Source organism: Stegodyphus dumicola, chromosome 1 (genome assembly GCF_044657685.1).
Source record: "Stegodyphus dumicola isolate Sdum_Otavi_A_Nest chromosome 1, ASM4465768v1".
NCBI classification, from domain to species: domain Eukaryota; kingdom Metazoa; phylum Arthropoda; class Arachnida; order Araneae; family Eresidae; genus Stegodyphus; species Stegodyphus dumicola.
In genome coordinates, this window is record NC_140768.1 from 151,635,825 (window position 1) to 151,653,586 (window position 17,762).

Genomic DNA, 17,762 nt, shown 5'->3' on the forward strand with positions numbered 1-17,762 from the left:
AGCGTTTTTGTGGTGCATGTTGGTTTCATTCTTTAGACGGTAGAATGGCCGAATGTAGTAAGATTAATTTGTAATTTGAAGTTTCTGTACGATTTGGAGCGAAACGGGAAAAGAGCTTTAATTGACTGGTGTGTAAATGAAGGTTTACTTAGTAGCCTTATAAGTGTTCTGTATGTAGGAAGGATATGCGTCTAGTCGAACATAAAAACCGTTTAGATGGATTTCAGTGGGTTTGTATGAAGAAAGGTTCAGATGGTCACTATGTGAAGCGTTCGATCAGAAAGAGTACCTGGTTTGAAAAAAGTCATTTGAGTATGATTGATATTTTGATTTTTACGTGGCTCTGGGTGTACGAAGCAAACTATCATGGTAAGTGAATATTTGCTTTTGGTAGTGCTTAAAATGTATAACATGTTTTTCCTTTTTTATGTTATTTTATTGTTTGGTTTAAAATGTATTTTATTGAGATTATGTATTTTTGTTTGCCTATATTGTAGAATTTGGTGCTCCTTTGACTTTTTAAGTGAAAATATATCGATGTGTACATGGACTAAGTAAAGGGAGTGCGCAATGGAAGTTTGTGCAATTCTGGGATTTTTTTAAGTGAAAATAGGTCGACGTGAACATGGATAAGTTAAAAGAGTGCGCAATGCCATTTTTGTGCAATTCGGGGATTTTTTTAAAGTGAAAATAGGTCGATGTGTACATGGATAAAGTCGAAGGAGTGCGCAATGCCATTTTTATGCAATTCTGGGATTTTTTTTTAAGTGAAAATAAGTCGATGTGTACATGGATACCAAGTTTGTGCAATTGTTTGTCTTGTTATTTTGGCACAAAAATCACCGCTTCGCAAGCGAAAATAATGAGTCAAAGAATTGCACAAAATCGGTATCCATGTATCGCCAAGGCGTACCCTAAACTATACTTTTACCGGTTTTGTTTTATATGAAAATGAGGGGGCGGGAAATTTATTTTCATTCAACATGCACAGCACTTGCGTATGCAAATCTCTTGATTCTCAAGGCTACTGGAAACCAAAAATGCTGGAAACTTGCTTTGCCTTTCTAAAAGATGATTTGATTGGCACTGCAAAAATTTGCTCTCTGCCAGCTGTCCGAATGACACTAACGCTATACATGATTCACCAAGAATGTGATCGCTTCTGACATTGGCATGAAAATTGCTTTTTTGGAGATTGCAGTATGAAATTCCCCGACTTTTCCAGGTTTTGACTAAAATATTTAAATTCCCCGACATTTTTGGTCAGTTTTCAAATTTCCGACTTTTCCTGGTTTTTCCAGGTAGCGTGGCAACCATGATATAATTTTTTAAAAAAATTCTTATAAAAATAGTTTACCATAAAACAATAAAAAATGCAACTTAAATTTATATATTACTTTCAATAAAATGAATACTTACCAATAATAGCAGTTGAATAGCCTTTTGTTTTTAAAGCTTGTGCAAATGTTATTTCCCTTTCAGGTAGACCTCCACTAGCAGCCACAAAAAGGAAAACTTTATTTCTATTGGAACTTTCCATTCCTAAAAAATGTTATTTTAATGATTATTTATTACCATATTCAGTACAGTTAATATGAGACAAACACTGTAAGTAAATCCAGTCAAAAGAATTTATAACTAACTTAATGCACATTCATATTTTAAGTTAAAATATGTTTTGGTGCTATAAATGCTTACTGCAAGAAACTTTTTTGCCAATAGATTTTTTGGTACTTTTGCATTATCAGGATCAGATTCCAAAATGTATGTATGTGTTCATGTACATATTTTTGTATGCATATACACACACACAGATGATGCATGCATACACATTCCTGAGATAAATGTCGAACAGACTTTGCAGAAGAGGACAACAATCGTTGTTTCATGTCAGTCACTTTTTCTCCCGATAATGGCAGTCGTCCCCACTGTGAAGATCAAACACCGCTCTACTGCTCTCAAACTTGTTCAATAACTTTTGTATGTAGCATTTAGATGGTATATGTTGGTCATCAAATCGTTCAGCAAACATTTGCTGACATTTCTTAATGGAACCGGTAATGCAATATTGTTTCACAATAAACACGCATTATTCGACAGAATAGCGATGCATTGTCACTAAGCACAAACCTCTGAACACTGTCACTAAGCTCAAACCACTGAGCCACAATGATTCCTGGTTGTTGCAGAGTGCAGTAGACTGCAATGTGTTTTATTTCCCGATTCTTATGCAAAGCCTTCACACTACAGAAACCTCTATACTTAAAAGAATTAAAACTTTTCATAAGGAACTCAAACACTCTGTAAATCCTAGGTAACACAGATTTACTAACCTGTATGCTCTTTCCAAATTCCATAAAACACCACTAAAATTCAGATTCATTAGAAATGGCACCAATAATGACAAGAAAAATCTAGACTATTATTTTGCACTTAAAAAATTGTAAATTAATTTTCAATGCTTGTAACACTGAACATAATTATTGCTGCATCATCAATAATAACACTCTTGTCATTAATACCATTCAGTCTATCGACATACAAAATTTTAACTGCTATGAATTTGAAAACATATATATCTCGCTTCCATTAGAAGAAATCTATACTAGCCTCCTTGATCTGCCTACTCTGCTCACAATTATAGACTTTAATAGACGCAAAACCTTTCTTAAATGCACTATTTTTAATAACTACATTATTAATTACCAAATTCGCCCTTGATGAAGAACTAAATTATTTAAAAGCAATAGCTATTGACAGGGGCTTTTCACCCAACATTATTAATCAAGCAGTTAAAAAATTCTCATCTCAACACACTAAAAGCCACACTCTTATTTTAGGAGATTATAAAAATTCTGTTGTCATTCCCTTCTTTCCATCAATTAGCTATAAAGTTGCACATATTTTGCAGAAATTTAACTTTCGGGTTGTTTATTCTCCCATCAATAAAATTCCAACTTCTATACTCAAGGACCCCATTCCGGATATGAATTCCTGGGGTATTTATAGGATTCCTTGCCAGTGTGGTTTAATTTACATTGGCCAAACTAAGAGAGCCTTAAAATTTCGCGTCAAAGAACATGAGGCATATGTTAGAAAAAAGGAAACACAGAAGTCTTCTGTTGCTCAACATTGTTGGTCCGAAAATCACACTTTCAATTTTTCTGCTGCCAAAATTATTCAAAAAACATCTTCCATTGGAGAACTGGATTTTCTAGAGGCATTTCACATTCATAGAAATCTTTCTGTTCTAGTTAACGATCCTAATTCCAATCCAAATTTGCCTTCGGCTTTTAGAGAAATTATGTTTTAGTTCTGGTTTCGCCAACAGATGGCGCCACTTGCTTATTCTTGTCCAGCCTTTCTTATCTTATCTAATCATTATTTCCTATCTTGTTCATTTGCGGTTTTGCAGCTGAAGATGATGGTTCTGTAAAACCATCGAAACTAGTCCTGTGAAAATTTTGTAGGTATAACGCTGATTTTTGTTGTTTGACTTCTGAATTAGTATTTATTCGGCGTGTTATTGTGTCTTAATTATAGAAGCCCCAAACAGGCTTATATTTTGCTTTCTTTTTTGCACGTGGTGTGGCCGCCATTTTGTGATTGTAGGAGTTTCGGTGAGTACATTTTTGCAATTTTCAAGTTATGTTTATGTTTTGTACATTTGGATATTGTGCTTTGCTTGTCTGATTTCATGTATTTTGCTTAGAAACGTTTTGTTTTCTATTCATTTCAGCGAGGGATTTTTCTGTGTTTTGTGTGTATTTTATTATTGCTCAGTTAATTTAGTTTGATTTTTGCATTGTTTATCATGCCTTCATCCGTTAATCGTTTCACTAAATTACGCCTGAAACGGCAAAAATTCCTGAATCATCTTGATTTTTTACTTAAATGTAAATGTAAAAAATTGATCCCCAATTTTATTCAAATCAAATCTAATCAAAAACCTTCGAGTCGCGTTTCAAGAATTCTGTTAAATTGCAAGCTTGCCTTACTTCGGTCCGTGATAAGGGATACACGTCAACAATTGTCCAAAATTGAACATGAACTCTATAAGCTTCATCTGGAACTCGCTAAATCATATCCAAAATTCACTGCCCTTGAACAAAAGTCTTGGTCTAGAACGGAGAATGCAGTTAACCGTCATAAAAACACCCTTGCAGTTAAATTCGAAAAACTTCTTTTACAGTCTTCCAGTTCAAGTAGTTCAAAAAATCTTCCCATTGTAAACATCAAGCCAATAGTTAATATTTCTAATGTTAGTCTTTCAGAAGAACAAGAGAGAATTCTAAAATATAATTTTAACTTCTCACAAACCTGTAAACCCTCGATTCCAAAGATTTTGGCTCCTATCGAAAAAGCTTTCAAGTTCAGTAAAGTTTCAGATTCACAGAAAGAAATGATTAGGCATCTTATCGCTCATAATGTGAAATTCAATAATAAACCTTTAAAACCAAATCTAACTGCGAGAGAAAGAGCTACAATGCGCGAAATTCATTCTAACCCGGATATTATCATTTCAAAGGCCGACAAAGGTGGCCAGATAGTCGTCATGGATAAGAACACTTACATCGATGGTGTCACTAAACTCTTAAACGAAGGACCATATAATCCGATCCCTAAAGATCCTTCACCTTCGGACTTATCCAAAATAAAAACTGCGATCAAATCTTCGCAAATCATTTCAAGCAACTTAAAACATTCGCTTATCCCATCTGTTGCGAATTGTGCCAGATTATATGCTCTTCCCAAAATTCATAAAAGTGGTATTCCTTTCCGCCCTATTGTATCAAATTTAGGTACTGCCTCGTATCCTTTAGCTAAATATTTAGTTTCTAGATTTTCCACTCTATTAGACAATAATATTTACACCATAAAAAATTCAATAGAGTTTGTAAAAAAGGTTAAAAACATTTCTCCTAGTAATTTACTCATGGTTTCTTTTGATGTAAAATCATTATTCACCAATGTCCCAGTGGAGGGTGCATTAAGATGTCTAGAAACCAGACTTCGCGAATTTCATTTCTCTTGCATCGAAATTGAGGAGCTAATTTCTCTCACTCAACTCTGTTTGAAACAAACACATTTTGTTTTCCAAAATAAATATTACAAACAAACTGAGGGATTAGCCATGGGAAGCCCCCTCAGTCCCATCCTGGCTGATATCTACATGCATTATTATGAATCAAAATTGTTTGAAACTTTAAACTTTCCGGCATGGTTCCGCTACGTAGACGATACTTTTACCCTGTTTGAAGGTAATAAAGATGATTTAAATAAAGTTCTTTCAACAATGAATTCTATTGATCCTGCTATTCAGTTCACTTTTGAACTTGAGACTTGCAATTCTCTTCCGTTTCTCGACATTCTGGTCACACGTAACACATCCAACTTCAGTACTACAGTTTACCGTAAACCTTCATCGGTTTGCCTTCCACCACACTTTAAATCATGTCATCCGACTAAACAAAAGTTAGCTTCATTTTATTCCTATGTTTTCCGTGCTCTTCAAGTTTGCTCCTCCAAATTCGCCCTTGATGAAGAACTAAATTATTTAAAAGCAATAGCTATTGACAGGGGCTTTTCACCCAACATTATTAATCAAGCAGTTAAAAAATTCTCATCTCAACACACTAAAAGCCACACTCTTATTTTAGGAGATTATAAAAATTCTGTTGTCATTCCCTTCTTTCCATCAATTAGCTATAAAGTTGCACATATTTTGCAGAAATTTAACTTTCGGGTTGTTTATTCTCCCATCAATAAAATTCCAACTTCTATACTCAAGGACCCCATTCCGGATATGAATTCCTGGGGTATTTATAGGATTCCTTGCCAGTGTGGTTTAATTTACATTGGCCAAACTAAGAGAGCCTTAAAATTTCGCGTCAAAGAACATGAGGCATATGTTAGAAAAAAGGAAACACAGAAGTCTTCTGTTGCTCAACATTGTTGGTCCGAAAATCACACTTTCAATTTTTCTGCTGCCAAAATTATTCAAAAAACATCTTCCATTGGAGAACTGGATTTTCTAGAGGCATTTCACATTCATAGAAATCTTTCTGTTCTAGTTAACGATCCTAATTCCAATCCAAATTTGCCTTCGGCTTTTAGAGAAATTATGTTTTAGTTCTGGTTTCGCCAACAGATGGCGCCACTTGCTTATTCTTGTCCAGCCTTTCTTATCTTATCTAATCATTATTTCCTATCTTGTTCATTTGCGGTTTTGCAGCTGAAGATGATGGTTCTGTAAAACCATCGAAACTAGTCCTGTGAAAATTTTGTAGGTATAACGCTGATTTTTGTTGTTTGACTTCTGAATTAGTATTTATTCGGCGTGTTATTGTGTCTTAATTATAGAAGCCCCAAACAGGCTTATATTTTGCTTTCTTTTTTGCACGTGGTGTGGCCGCCATTTTGTGATTGTAGGAGTTTCGGTGAGTACATTTTTGCAATTTTCAAGTTATGTTTATGTTTTGTACATTTGGATATTGTGCTTTGCTTGTCTGATTTCATGTATTTTGCTTAGAAACGTTTTGTTTTCTATTCATTTCAGCGAGGGATTTTTCTGTGTTTTGTGTGTATTTTATTATTGCTCAGTTAATTTAGTTTGATTTTTGCATTGTTTATCATGCCTTCATCCGTTAATCGTTTCACTAAATTACGCCTGAAACGGCAAAAATTCCTGAATCATCTTGATTTTTTACTTAAATGTAAATGTAAAAAATTGATCCCCAATTTTATTCAAATCAAATCTAATCAAAAACCTTCGAGTCGCGTTTCAAGAATTCTGTTAAATTGCAAGCTTGCCTTACTTCGGTCCGTGATAAGGGATACACGTCAACAATTGTCCAAAATTGAACATGAACTCTATAAGCTTCATCTGGAACTCGCTAAATCATATCCAAAATTCACTGCCCTTGAACAAAAGTCTTGGTCTAGAACGGAGAATGCAGTTAACCGTCATAAAAACACCCTTGCAGTTAAATTCGAAAAACTTCTTTTACAGTCTTCCAGTTCAAGTAGTTCAAAAAATCTTCCCATTGTAAACATCAAGCCAATAGTTAATATTTCTAATGTTAGTCTTTCAGAAGAACAAGAGAGAATTCTAAAATATAATTTTAACTTCTCACAAACCTGTAAACCCTCGATTCCAAAGATTTTGGCTCCTATCGAAAAAGCTTTCAAGTTCAGTAAAGTTTCAGATTCACAGAAAGAAATGATTAGGCATCTTATCGCTCATAATGTGAAATTCAATAATAAACCTTTAAAACCAAATCTAACTGCGAGAGAAAGAGCTACAATGCGCGAAATTCATTCTAACCCGGATATTATCATTTCAAAGGCCGACAAAGGTGGCCAGATAGTCGTCATGGATAAGAACACTTACATCGATGGTGTCACTAAACTCTTAAACGAAGGACCATATAATCCGATCCCTAAAGATCCTTCACCTTCGGACTTATCCAAAATAAAAACTGCGATCAAATCTTCGCAAATCATTTCAAGCAACTTAAAACATTCGCTTATCCCATCTGTTGCGAATTGTGCCAGATTATATGCTCTTCCCAAAATTCATAAAAGTGGTATTCCTTTCCGCCCTATTGTATCAAATTTAGGTACTGCCTCGTATCCTTTAGCTAAATATTTAGTTTCTAGATTTTCCACTCTATTAGACAATAATATTTACACCATAAAAAATTCAATAGAGTTTGTAAAAAAGGTTAAAAACATTTCTCCTAGTAATTTACTCATGGTTTCTTTTGATGTAAAATCATTATTCACCAATGTCCCAGTGGAGGGTGCATTAAGATGTCTAGAAACCAGACTTCGCGAATTTCATTTCTCTTGCATCGAAATTGAGGAGCTAATTTCTCTCACTCAACTCTGTTTGAAACAAACACATTTTGTTTTCCAAAATAAATATTACAAACAAACTGAGGGATTAGCCATGGGAAGCCCCCTCAGTCCCATCCTGGCTGATATCTACATGCATTATTATGAATCAAAATTGTTTGAAACTTTAAACTTTCCGGCATGGTTCCGCTACGTAGACGATACTTTTACCCTGTTTGAAGGTAATAAAGATGATTTAAATAAAGTTCTTTCAACAATGAATTCTATTGATCCTGCTATTCAGTTCACTTTTGAACTTGAGACTTGCAATTCTCTTCCGTTTCTCGACATTCTGGTCACACGTAACACATCCAACTTCAGTACTACAGTTTACCGTAAACCTTCATCGGTTTGCCTTCCACCACACTTTAAATCATGTCATCCGACTAAACAAAAGTTAGCTTCATTTTATTCCTATGTTTTCCGTGCTCTTCAAGTTTGCTCCTCCAAATTCGCCCTTGATGAAGAACTAAATTATTTAAAAGCAATAGCTATTGACAGGGGCTTTTCACCCAACATTATTAATCAAGCAGTTAAAAAATTCTCATCTCAACACACTAAAAGCCACACTCTTATTTTAGGAGATTATAAAAATTCTGTTGTCATTCCCTTCTTTCCATCAATTAGCTATAAAGTTGCACATATTTTGCAGAAATTTAACTTTCGGGTTGTTTATTCTCCCATCAATAAAATTCCAACTTCTATACTCAAGGACCCCATTCCGGATATGAATTCCTGGGGTATTTATAGGATTCCTTGCCAGTGTGGTTTAATTTACATTGGCCAAACTAAGAGAGCCTTAAAATTTCGCGTCAAAGAACATGAGGCATATGTTAGAAAAAAGGAAACACAGAAGTCTTCTGTTGCTCAACATTGTTGGTCCGAAAATCACACTTTCAATTTTTCTGCTGCCAAAATTATTCAAAAAACATCTTCCATTGGAGAACTGGATTTTCTAGAGGCATTTCACATTCATAGAAATCTTTCTGTTCTAGTTAACGATCCTAATTCCAATCCAAATTTGCCTTCGGCTTTTAGAGAAATTATGTTTTAGTTCTGGTTTCGCCAACAGATGGCGCCACTTGCTTATTCTTGTCCAGCCTTTCTTATCTTATCTAATCATTATTTCCTATCTTGTTCATTTGCGGTTTTGCAGCTGAAGATGATGGTTCTGTAAAACCATCGAAACTAGTCCTGTGAAAATTTTGTAGGTATAACGCTGATTTTTGTTGTTTGACTTCTGAATTAGTATTTATTCGGCGTGTTATTGTGTCTTAATTATAGAAGCCCCAAACAGGCTTATATTTTGCTTTCTTTTTTGCACGTGGTGTGGCCGCCATTTTGTGATTGTAGGAGTTTCGGTGAGTACATTTTTGCAATTTTCAAGTTATGTTTATGTTTTGTACATTTGGATATTGTGCTTTGCTTGTCTGATTTCATGTATTTTGCTTAGAAACGTTTTGTTTTCTATTCATTTCAGCGAGGGATTTTTCTGTGTTTTGTGTGTATTTTATTATTGCTCAGTTAATTTAGTTTGATTTTTGCATTGTTTATCATGCCTTCATCCGTTAATCGTTTCACTAAATTACGCCTGAAACGGCAAAAATTCCTGAATCATCTTGATTTTTTACTTAAATGTAAATGTAAAAAATTGATCCCCAATTTTATTCAAATCAAATCTAATCAAAAACCTTCGAGTCGCGTTTCAAGAATTCTGTTAAATTGCAAGCTTGCCTTACTTCGGTCCGTGATAAGGGATACACGTCAACAATTGTCCAAAATTGAACATGAACTCTATAAGCTTCATCTGGAACTCGCTAAATCATATCCAAAATTCACTGCCCTTGAACAAAAGTCTTGGTCTAGAACGGAGAATGCAGTTAACCGTCATAAAAACACCCTTGCAGTTAAATTCGAAAAACTTCTTTTACAGTCTTCCAGTTCAAGTAGTTCAAAAAATCTTCCCATTGTAAACATCAAGCCAATAGTTAATATTTCTAATGTTAGTCTTTCAGAAGAACAAGAGAGAATTCTAAAATATAATTTTAACTTCTCACAAACCTGTAAACCCTCGATTCCAAAGATTTTGGCTCCTATCGAAAAAGCTTTCAAGTTCAGTAAAGTTTCAGATTCACAGAAAGAAATGATTAGGCATCTTATCGCTCATAATGTGAAATTCAATAATAAACCTTTAAAACCAAATCTAACTGCGAGAGAAAGAGCTACAATGCGCGAAATTCATTCTAACCCGGATATTATCATTTCAAAGGCCGACAAAGGTGGCCAGATAGTCGTCATGGATAAGAACACTTACATCGATGGTGTCACTAAACTCTTAAACGAAGGACCATATAATCCGATCCCTAAAGATCCTTCACCTTCGGACTTATCCAAAATAAAAACTGCGATCAAATCTTCGCAAATCATTTCAAGCAACTTAAAACATTCGCTTATCCCATCTGTTGCGAATTGTGCCAGATTATATGCTCTTCCCAAAATTCATAAAAGTGGTATTCCTTTCCGCCCTATTGTATCAAATTTAGGTACTGCCTCGTATCCTTTAACTAAATATTTAGTTTCTAGATTTTCCACTCTATTAGACAATAATATTTACACCATAAAAAATTCAATAGAGTTTGTAAAAAAGGTTAAAAACATTTCTCCTAGTAATTTACTCATGGTTTCTTTTGATGTAAAATCATTATTCACCAATGTCCCAGTGGAGGGTGCATTAAGATGTCTAGAAACCAGACTTCGCGAATTTCATTTCTCTTGCATCGAAATTGAGGAGCTAATTTCTCTCACTCAACTCTGTTTGAAACAAACACATTTTGTTTTCCAAAATAAATATTACAAACAAACTGAGGGATTAGCCATGGGAAGCCCCCTCAGTCCCATCCTGGCTGATATCTACATGCATTATTATGAATCAAAATTGTTTGAAACTTTAAACTTTCCGGCATGGTTCCGCTACGTAGACGATACTTTTACCCTGTTTGAAGGTAATAAAGATGATTTAAATAAAGTTCTTTCAACAATGAATTCTATTGATCCTGCTATTCAGTTCACTTTTGAACTTGAGACTTGCAATTCTCTTCCGTTTCTCGACATTCTGGTCACACGTAACACATCCAACTTCAGTACTACAGTTTACCGTAAACCTTCATCGGTTTGCCTTCCACCACACTTTAAATCATGTCATCCGACTAAACAAAAGTTAGCTTCATTTTATTCCTATGTTTTCCGTGCTCTTCAAGTTTGCTCCTCCAAATTCGCCCTTGATGAAGAACTAAATTATTTAAAAGCAATAGCTATTGACAGGGGCTTTTCACCCAACATTATTAATCAAGCAGTTAAAAAATTCTCATCTCAACACACTAAAAGCCACACTCTTATTTTAGGAGATTATAAAAATTCTGTTGTCATTCCCTTCTTTCCATCAATTAGCTATAAAGTTGCACATATTTTGCAGAAATTTAACTTTCGGGTTGTTTATTCTCCCATCAATAAAATTCCAACTTCTATACTCAAGGACCCCATTCCGGATATGAATTCCTGGGGTATTTATAGGATTCCTTGCCAGTGTGGTTTAATTTACATTGGCCAAACTAAGAGAGCCTTAAAATTTCGCGTCAAAGAACATGAGGCATATGTTAGAAAAAAGGAAACACAGAAGTCTTCTGTTGCTCAACATTGTTGGTCCGAAAATCACACTTTCAATTTTTCTGCTGCCAAAATTATTCAAAAAACATCTTCCATTGGAGAACTGGATTTTCTAGAGGCATTTCACATTCATAGAAATCTTTCTGTTCTAGTTAACGATCCTAATTCCAATCCAAATTTGCCTTCGGCTTTTAGAGAAATTATGTTTTAGTTCTGGTTTCGCCAACAGATGGCGCCACTTGCTTATTCTTGTCCAGCCTTTCTTATCTTATCTAATCATTATTTCCTATCTTGTTCATTTGCGGTTTTGCAGCTGAAGATGATGGTTCTGTAAAACCATCGAAACTAGTCCTGTGAAAATTTTGTAGGTATAACGCTGATTTTTGTTGTTTGACTTCTGAATTAGTATTTATTCGGCGTGTTATTGTGTCTTAACTACATTAAATTTCAAAATCAACTTTTTAAGCAAGTCGGAGGAATCTCAATGGGAGCGGGCACAAGCACATCCACTTGCAATATCTTTTTATTCATTAAAGACCTTCCATTCCAAAAACTTAAAGACCTTACCTTCCAAAAACAATTTACAGCAAAACGATTTAATTTACTATGCTCATACTTACAGATATATAGATGATTTTATTACCTTTATTAGTTCAACTCATTGCAAACTTTTATTCATAATCATGAACAGCACTAAAAACTTATACAGAAAAAAATTACAGACGTCCACCTTCAGCACATCCAACACCAACACATGTGGTGAACGAAAAAACACATGGTCAACAAACTCTTTAGTCAATGTTACAGTTACATATGAAAATTTAAAAACAATAACACAGCAAAACAAAAATGTTCTGAAAATTCACACACTTAATTTCAAAAAAATTAAATGCACATTATTACAGTTAGTAGCAATGACAAATAATTATTACACTTTTCTTTCATAATTTAAATTGATTTTTTTACCAATGTCTGGGCTATCACCAGGCCACTGAAATGCTAAGTTCAAATCCAATGTATTGGACTGGTGCAGCCATCTACTGACAAGATAGTGAAATGCAAAGTGTTCTAACATTACTCCCTCACCAGTAACTAAGTTACGATACTTAAATTGCATTGGTAAGGTCAATAATCGAATAACGTGATCACTACATCTCATGATCAAAATGCACTTCACGCATAAAAGAATGAATTTCTAAGCTTGCATCTGGTTCTGAATTGTAAGGTTATAGCAAATTAAAATACAAATAATAATTAATGTAGCTGGAACTTCAAGATATATCACTAATCTTTTTTGTTCCATGCTGGAAATCCACATAATTGTAGATACCACATTCAATATTCTATATATTCATTATACATTTCATTATTATATCTCAAAGTTAACATATACATACATACTCCATATCTGGGCTTAACTGAACAATTCAATGACATGCTTTCAGTGACATGAAAATAGTTAACACCAATAAAAATCTGATCAGTATTACTAAAATTTTCACATTTCATAGCAGGTATTTTAAACACCAAATGCACTTTTCTTATTTTACTCACTCCTGACTGACTCAATGCAACACTGTCCTGAATGTACACCTTAGCAACTAATATTCTTTGAAAATTATTAGCTTTCTGAAAAACAGGTATTAGTACTGCATTAAACTGCAGCTGGATAGAAGTTATATTTGCTCTAAAGCTCATATATGCCTAATACCAACATGATTAGAATTCTACTTATTTTACATACAGCTCAAATTCTTAATTTTCAATACTGCAATCTAACATTAACAAATAAGTGAAAAAGACATATCTCATAATACATAGATATATGTGCACTACACTATATAGCACTGAAATATTCTAACTGAAACAATAATTGTATTTTATAAGATAGCTTCTAAGGAGGTAATGCAGATGTTATGCCTAAGCAAAAACACACTGTATTCCAAAACACAATAATACCAACCCTTACAGCTAATACATGCATACAGAATTTGAAGCAAAAATTTCTAGAACAGTAAAAACAATATGGAAAGTATATCTGAATATATTCATGAACAGTAATATATTGCTCAATATCTACACCACTACGACTCTGGTATATTACAGAAGATACATAAATTAGAAATTATAAAATCAGTATACATTATTGTGAAGGAGATAAATACGATATGACATTAGCCTTAATTGGGGAAGTAGATCATGAATAATAATATTTGCAGTAACAAGAGATAAGAGTTGTGATTTAGTTTTAAGTTCGAAACGTAACAGGAAGTTTTATTTCTCTACCACAACGAGTGTTTGTTGGGAAATTACTATGATGCATTTCCTTTGAGGATCCACCATTGACATCGTCGTCAAAGAAGCTGATTCGGTAGTTCTGGCATGCTATCTGCATTCATAAGGTAAGCAGGTTTCAGCCTATCAATAGAGATGTTAACATCTTTTCCTTTAATATGCACAGAATAATACTTATCATGTCTTTCTGCTACAGGAAATGGGCCATCATATGCAGGCTCTAGTGGTTTTTTCACCCGATCAACTCGAACGAACACATGAGTACAGGTCCTTAAATCTCTATGTACAAAAACTTTTTGATCAGATTGACATGTATCTGCAGACTTCATTGGCTTTACTAGGGCCATCTGCTGCTGAAGATTGTACACAAATGTGTCAGGTTCAACGTGGACACTGGGTTTTTCAAAAAATTCCCCAGGAAGCCTGATATTGGTACCATATACCATTTGAGCAACAGAATAGTTTGTACCATCTCTGATAGCAGCTCTTAAACCCAACAAAATAGTGGGTAGCATATCACTCCATTTTACATTATTGTGAGCTTTTATTGCAGCCTTTAGTGTCCTGTGAAAGCGCTCTATTTTCCCATTACATTGGGGATGATAGGGCATTGTATGCAGAAGTTTAGCACTACAAATAGCAGCAAGATTTTTAAACATTTGGGAGGTAAACTGGCGACCTTGGTCAGTTACAATACACTGTGGCACTCCAAATCTGCTCACCCAATGGTCATAAAAAGCTTTACTCACCAGTCCTGCAGTGATCTCTTCTAATGGATCTACCTCCATCCAACAGGAAAATCTATCAATGCATGTTAGACAGTAAATTTTACCATTAGATGGTGGCAAAGGCCCAATCAAATCAATATGGATGATGCTAAATCTGGCATCAGGTTCTTGATATGTACTAAAGGTCGATTTGGTGTGTCTTGTTACTTTAACTTTCTGGCACTGCAGACAAGCTCTAGCCCAATCACTTGCTTGTTTCTTCATCCTGGGCCATACAAATCTGGCAGTTATCTGTTTTACAGTGGATCTGACACCAGGATGTGCAAAACTATGGATATGATCAAAAATTTTCTTGCGAAAACTTTGAGGTACATATGGGCGAATATTGCTAGCTGAAGTATCACACCATAGGACATTTTTAGATTGTAGTACATATTCCTTGAAAATTAATGAGGTGTTACTTGCAATTAATTCTTTCAACTCAGGGTCATTCTGTTGTGCCTTTGCAATTTCTTCATAATCAATTACAGATATCTCTTCAATTCTGGAGAGAGTATCTGCTACAATATTGTTCTTTCCACTAATGTGCTGTATATTTGTAGTAAACTGGGAGATGTACTGTAACTGACGCAGCTGCCTAGGTGAAGCTTTATCATCCTTTTGCTTGAATGCAAAAATCAGTGGTTTATGATCAGTGAAAATTTGAAAATCTCGTCCTTCCAGCATGTATTTAAATTGCTTCACAGAGAGATATATTCCAAGCAATTCACGATCATATGTACTGTATTTTCTTTGAGCACCATTTAGCTTCTTTGAATAAAATGCAACTGGTTTCCAGTTACCATCTTCATACTGTTGCAAAACTGAACCAATTTCCCAATCTGAGGCATCAGTGCACAGATAATGGACATTCAGACTTTGGATAACTTAAGAGGGCAGTATTAGCCAAGTCAGTTTTGCACTTCTCAAATTGCTTTATGCTTTCTTCAGTCCAAGGTACTTTACTTTTAGCTTTTTTCTTTGCTCCCTTAAGCATTTCATGTAGCATGGCCTGGGTCTGCGCTGCATCTTTCAAGTACCTCTTATAAAAATTTACCATGCCTAAAAACGTTCTTAAGCCATGAAGAGTGGATGGCAGTTCATAATCAAGAATAGCTTTAACTTTGTTTGGCAGAGGTTGCGAACCAGAAGGCGTAATGAGATACCCCAAAAATTCAATTTCTTTAACTCCAAATACGGACTTTGACACATTTAAGCATAGGCCATATTTATCAAGCCTTTCAAAAATTAAGCTCAGATGTTTTTTATGCTCATCCTCAGATGACGAGGCGATTAAAACATCATCAAGATAAGGAAAACAGAAATCAAGCCCTCGAAACACCTCATGTACAAATCTTTGAAAGGTTGAGGGAGCATTTCGGAGACCAAAACTCATAACGTTAAACTCGTACAGTCCAAATAGTGTAATAATGGCTGTTTTTGGTTTATCCTCCTCAGCTATGGGTATTTGATAGTATGCTTTGAATAGGTCTAATTTTGAGAAAATTGTTTTCCCACTCAAGATTAAATGAAAATCCTCAATCCTAGGAATCGGGTATCTGTCCGGAATAGTCTGCTCATTCAGACGTCTATAATCACCACAGGGTCTTAAAGTTCCATCTTTCTTTGTAACCAGATGCAGAGGACTAGCCCACTGTGATTTAGATGGCCTGATTATACCATTGTCTAACATGAACTGAAACTCTTGTTTTGCCAAATTCAGTGTCTTAGCATCAAGCTGCCGAGCACGAGAGTAAACTGGCTGTCCTTTTGTAGCAATATAGTGCTGGACCTTATGTTTCACTTTGGTGTTCAATAAATTGGGCTTCGTAATACCAGGGTACTTTCGCAACAGCTCAGAGAATTTTACAGAATTGCTCACTGTGCTAATCGCAGTATTTTCAGTTACTGACATTACATCACTATGTACAAACATATTTGTCACACCATCAATTAATTTTCTCTGGCGAATGTCAAGCAGTAAGTGAAACTGATTCAGAAAATCGGCACCTAAAATGCCTCTGTTTACTTTTGCTACAACAAATGGCCATTGGAATGGGCGACGTAGTCCGAGGTCCACGGTCAACACCTTACTTCCAAACGTTGGGATTTCAGTTCCGTTAGCTGCGTATAGCTTGTATGAAGTGCAGGTACTTTTAGATTTCGTATCAGCTGGAATCAAGCTGATATCTGCTCCACTGTCAATAAGAAATTTGATTCCTGTTTTTCTGTCTTTGATAAAAAGGCGAAATTTGTGGCAATTAATGTTTCCAGTAGCAGCAGGGCTTACCGCTGATTCTACTGCTAGTTGCAGTTTTCCAGCTGCTTCCAACTGCAGGGAGGTTTGCATTTATCAGGGTAGCATTTTTTTCCAAATTTGAAATGGAAAAAACAGTATTTTCCATCTGGGTCAAAACGCTTGCGGGATCTGCTGCGGCTCCTATTTCTTTGATGGCTTTGACTTCGTCGTCTGTCTCTTGTGTGTTAAACACTCAGAGTCGCAATTTGTTGCTCAAGTGAAGAATTTTTTTTTAGCAACATATCATATGGGCCAGCTTCTTGGACCACACTTGCAAGCTCTATCCGGGGATTCATCTCAAGAATTTTATCGGCCATTGTGGCCAACTTATCAGTACCTTCATCACTAACAATTAAAATGTTTTTTACTTGGTCTGGCAGTTTCTCCATCCATAAGGTTCTCAGAATTTTTTCAGACACATCATCAGCATCTTTAAGGGCACGCATTTTTCGGAGTAGTTGGCTGGGCTTTAGGTCTCCCAATTCTAGTCCAGTTAGCAATCGCTTGATGCGTTTGTTTTCACTTTCTTTAAAAGTGCTCAGAAGTCTTTCTTTAGTGGCTGAATAATTGTTTGGCGTGTCGTCTCGAATGATGTCCCAAATGTTTTCTATAAATTTGGGTTCAAGTTGTGCAACCAGGTAATTAAATCTTGTGTCTTCGGAAGTAATTCCACTGATTTTAAACTGTGCCTCTACGGTGAAAAACCACATTTCAGGTTTCTCTACCCAAAATGGCGGTATCTTCACACTCACTTTACTAGCTTCAAGTTTTGAAGTTGATGCAGATTCACTGTCCAATGGCATGTTTGCAATTTTAAGTCAAACTAAAACATTAGCATT

The 17,762-nt window shown here is 35.1% G+C and overlaps 1 protein-coding gene across 5 annotated transcripts in view; it reads right to left on the minus strand.

Moving 5' to 3' along the window:
• Positions 1–17,762, minus strand: part of LOC118198367 (steryl-sulfatase-like) — a 49,976-nt gene that overhangs the window by 25,316 nt on the left and 6,898 nt on the right. For 4 of the 5 annotated variants that reach the window (XM_085822070.1, XM_085822083.1, XM_085822075.1 and 1 more), the window contains exon 2: positions 1,420–1,542. In XM_085822070.1, coding sequence (XP_085678196.1) covers positions 1,420–1,542 — 123 coding nt within the window. Of the gene's footprint in view, positions 1–1,419; positions 1,543–12,205; positions 12,230–17,762 lie in introns of those variants that run through there. The other variant, XM_035370032.2, reaches the window with a different exon arrangement.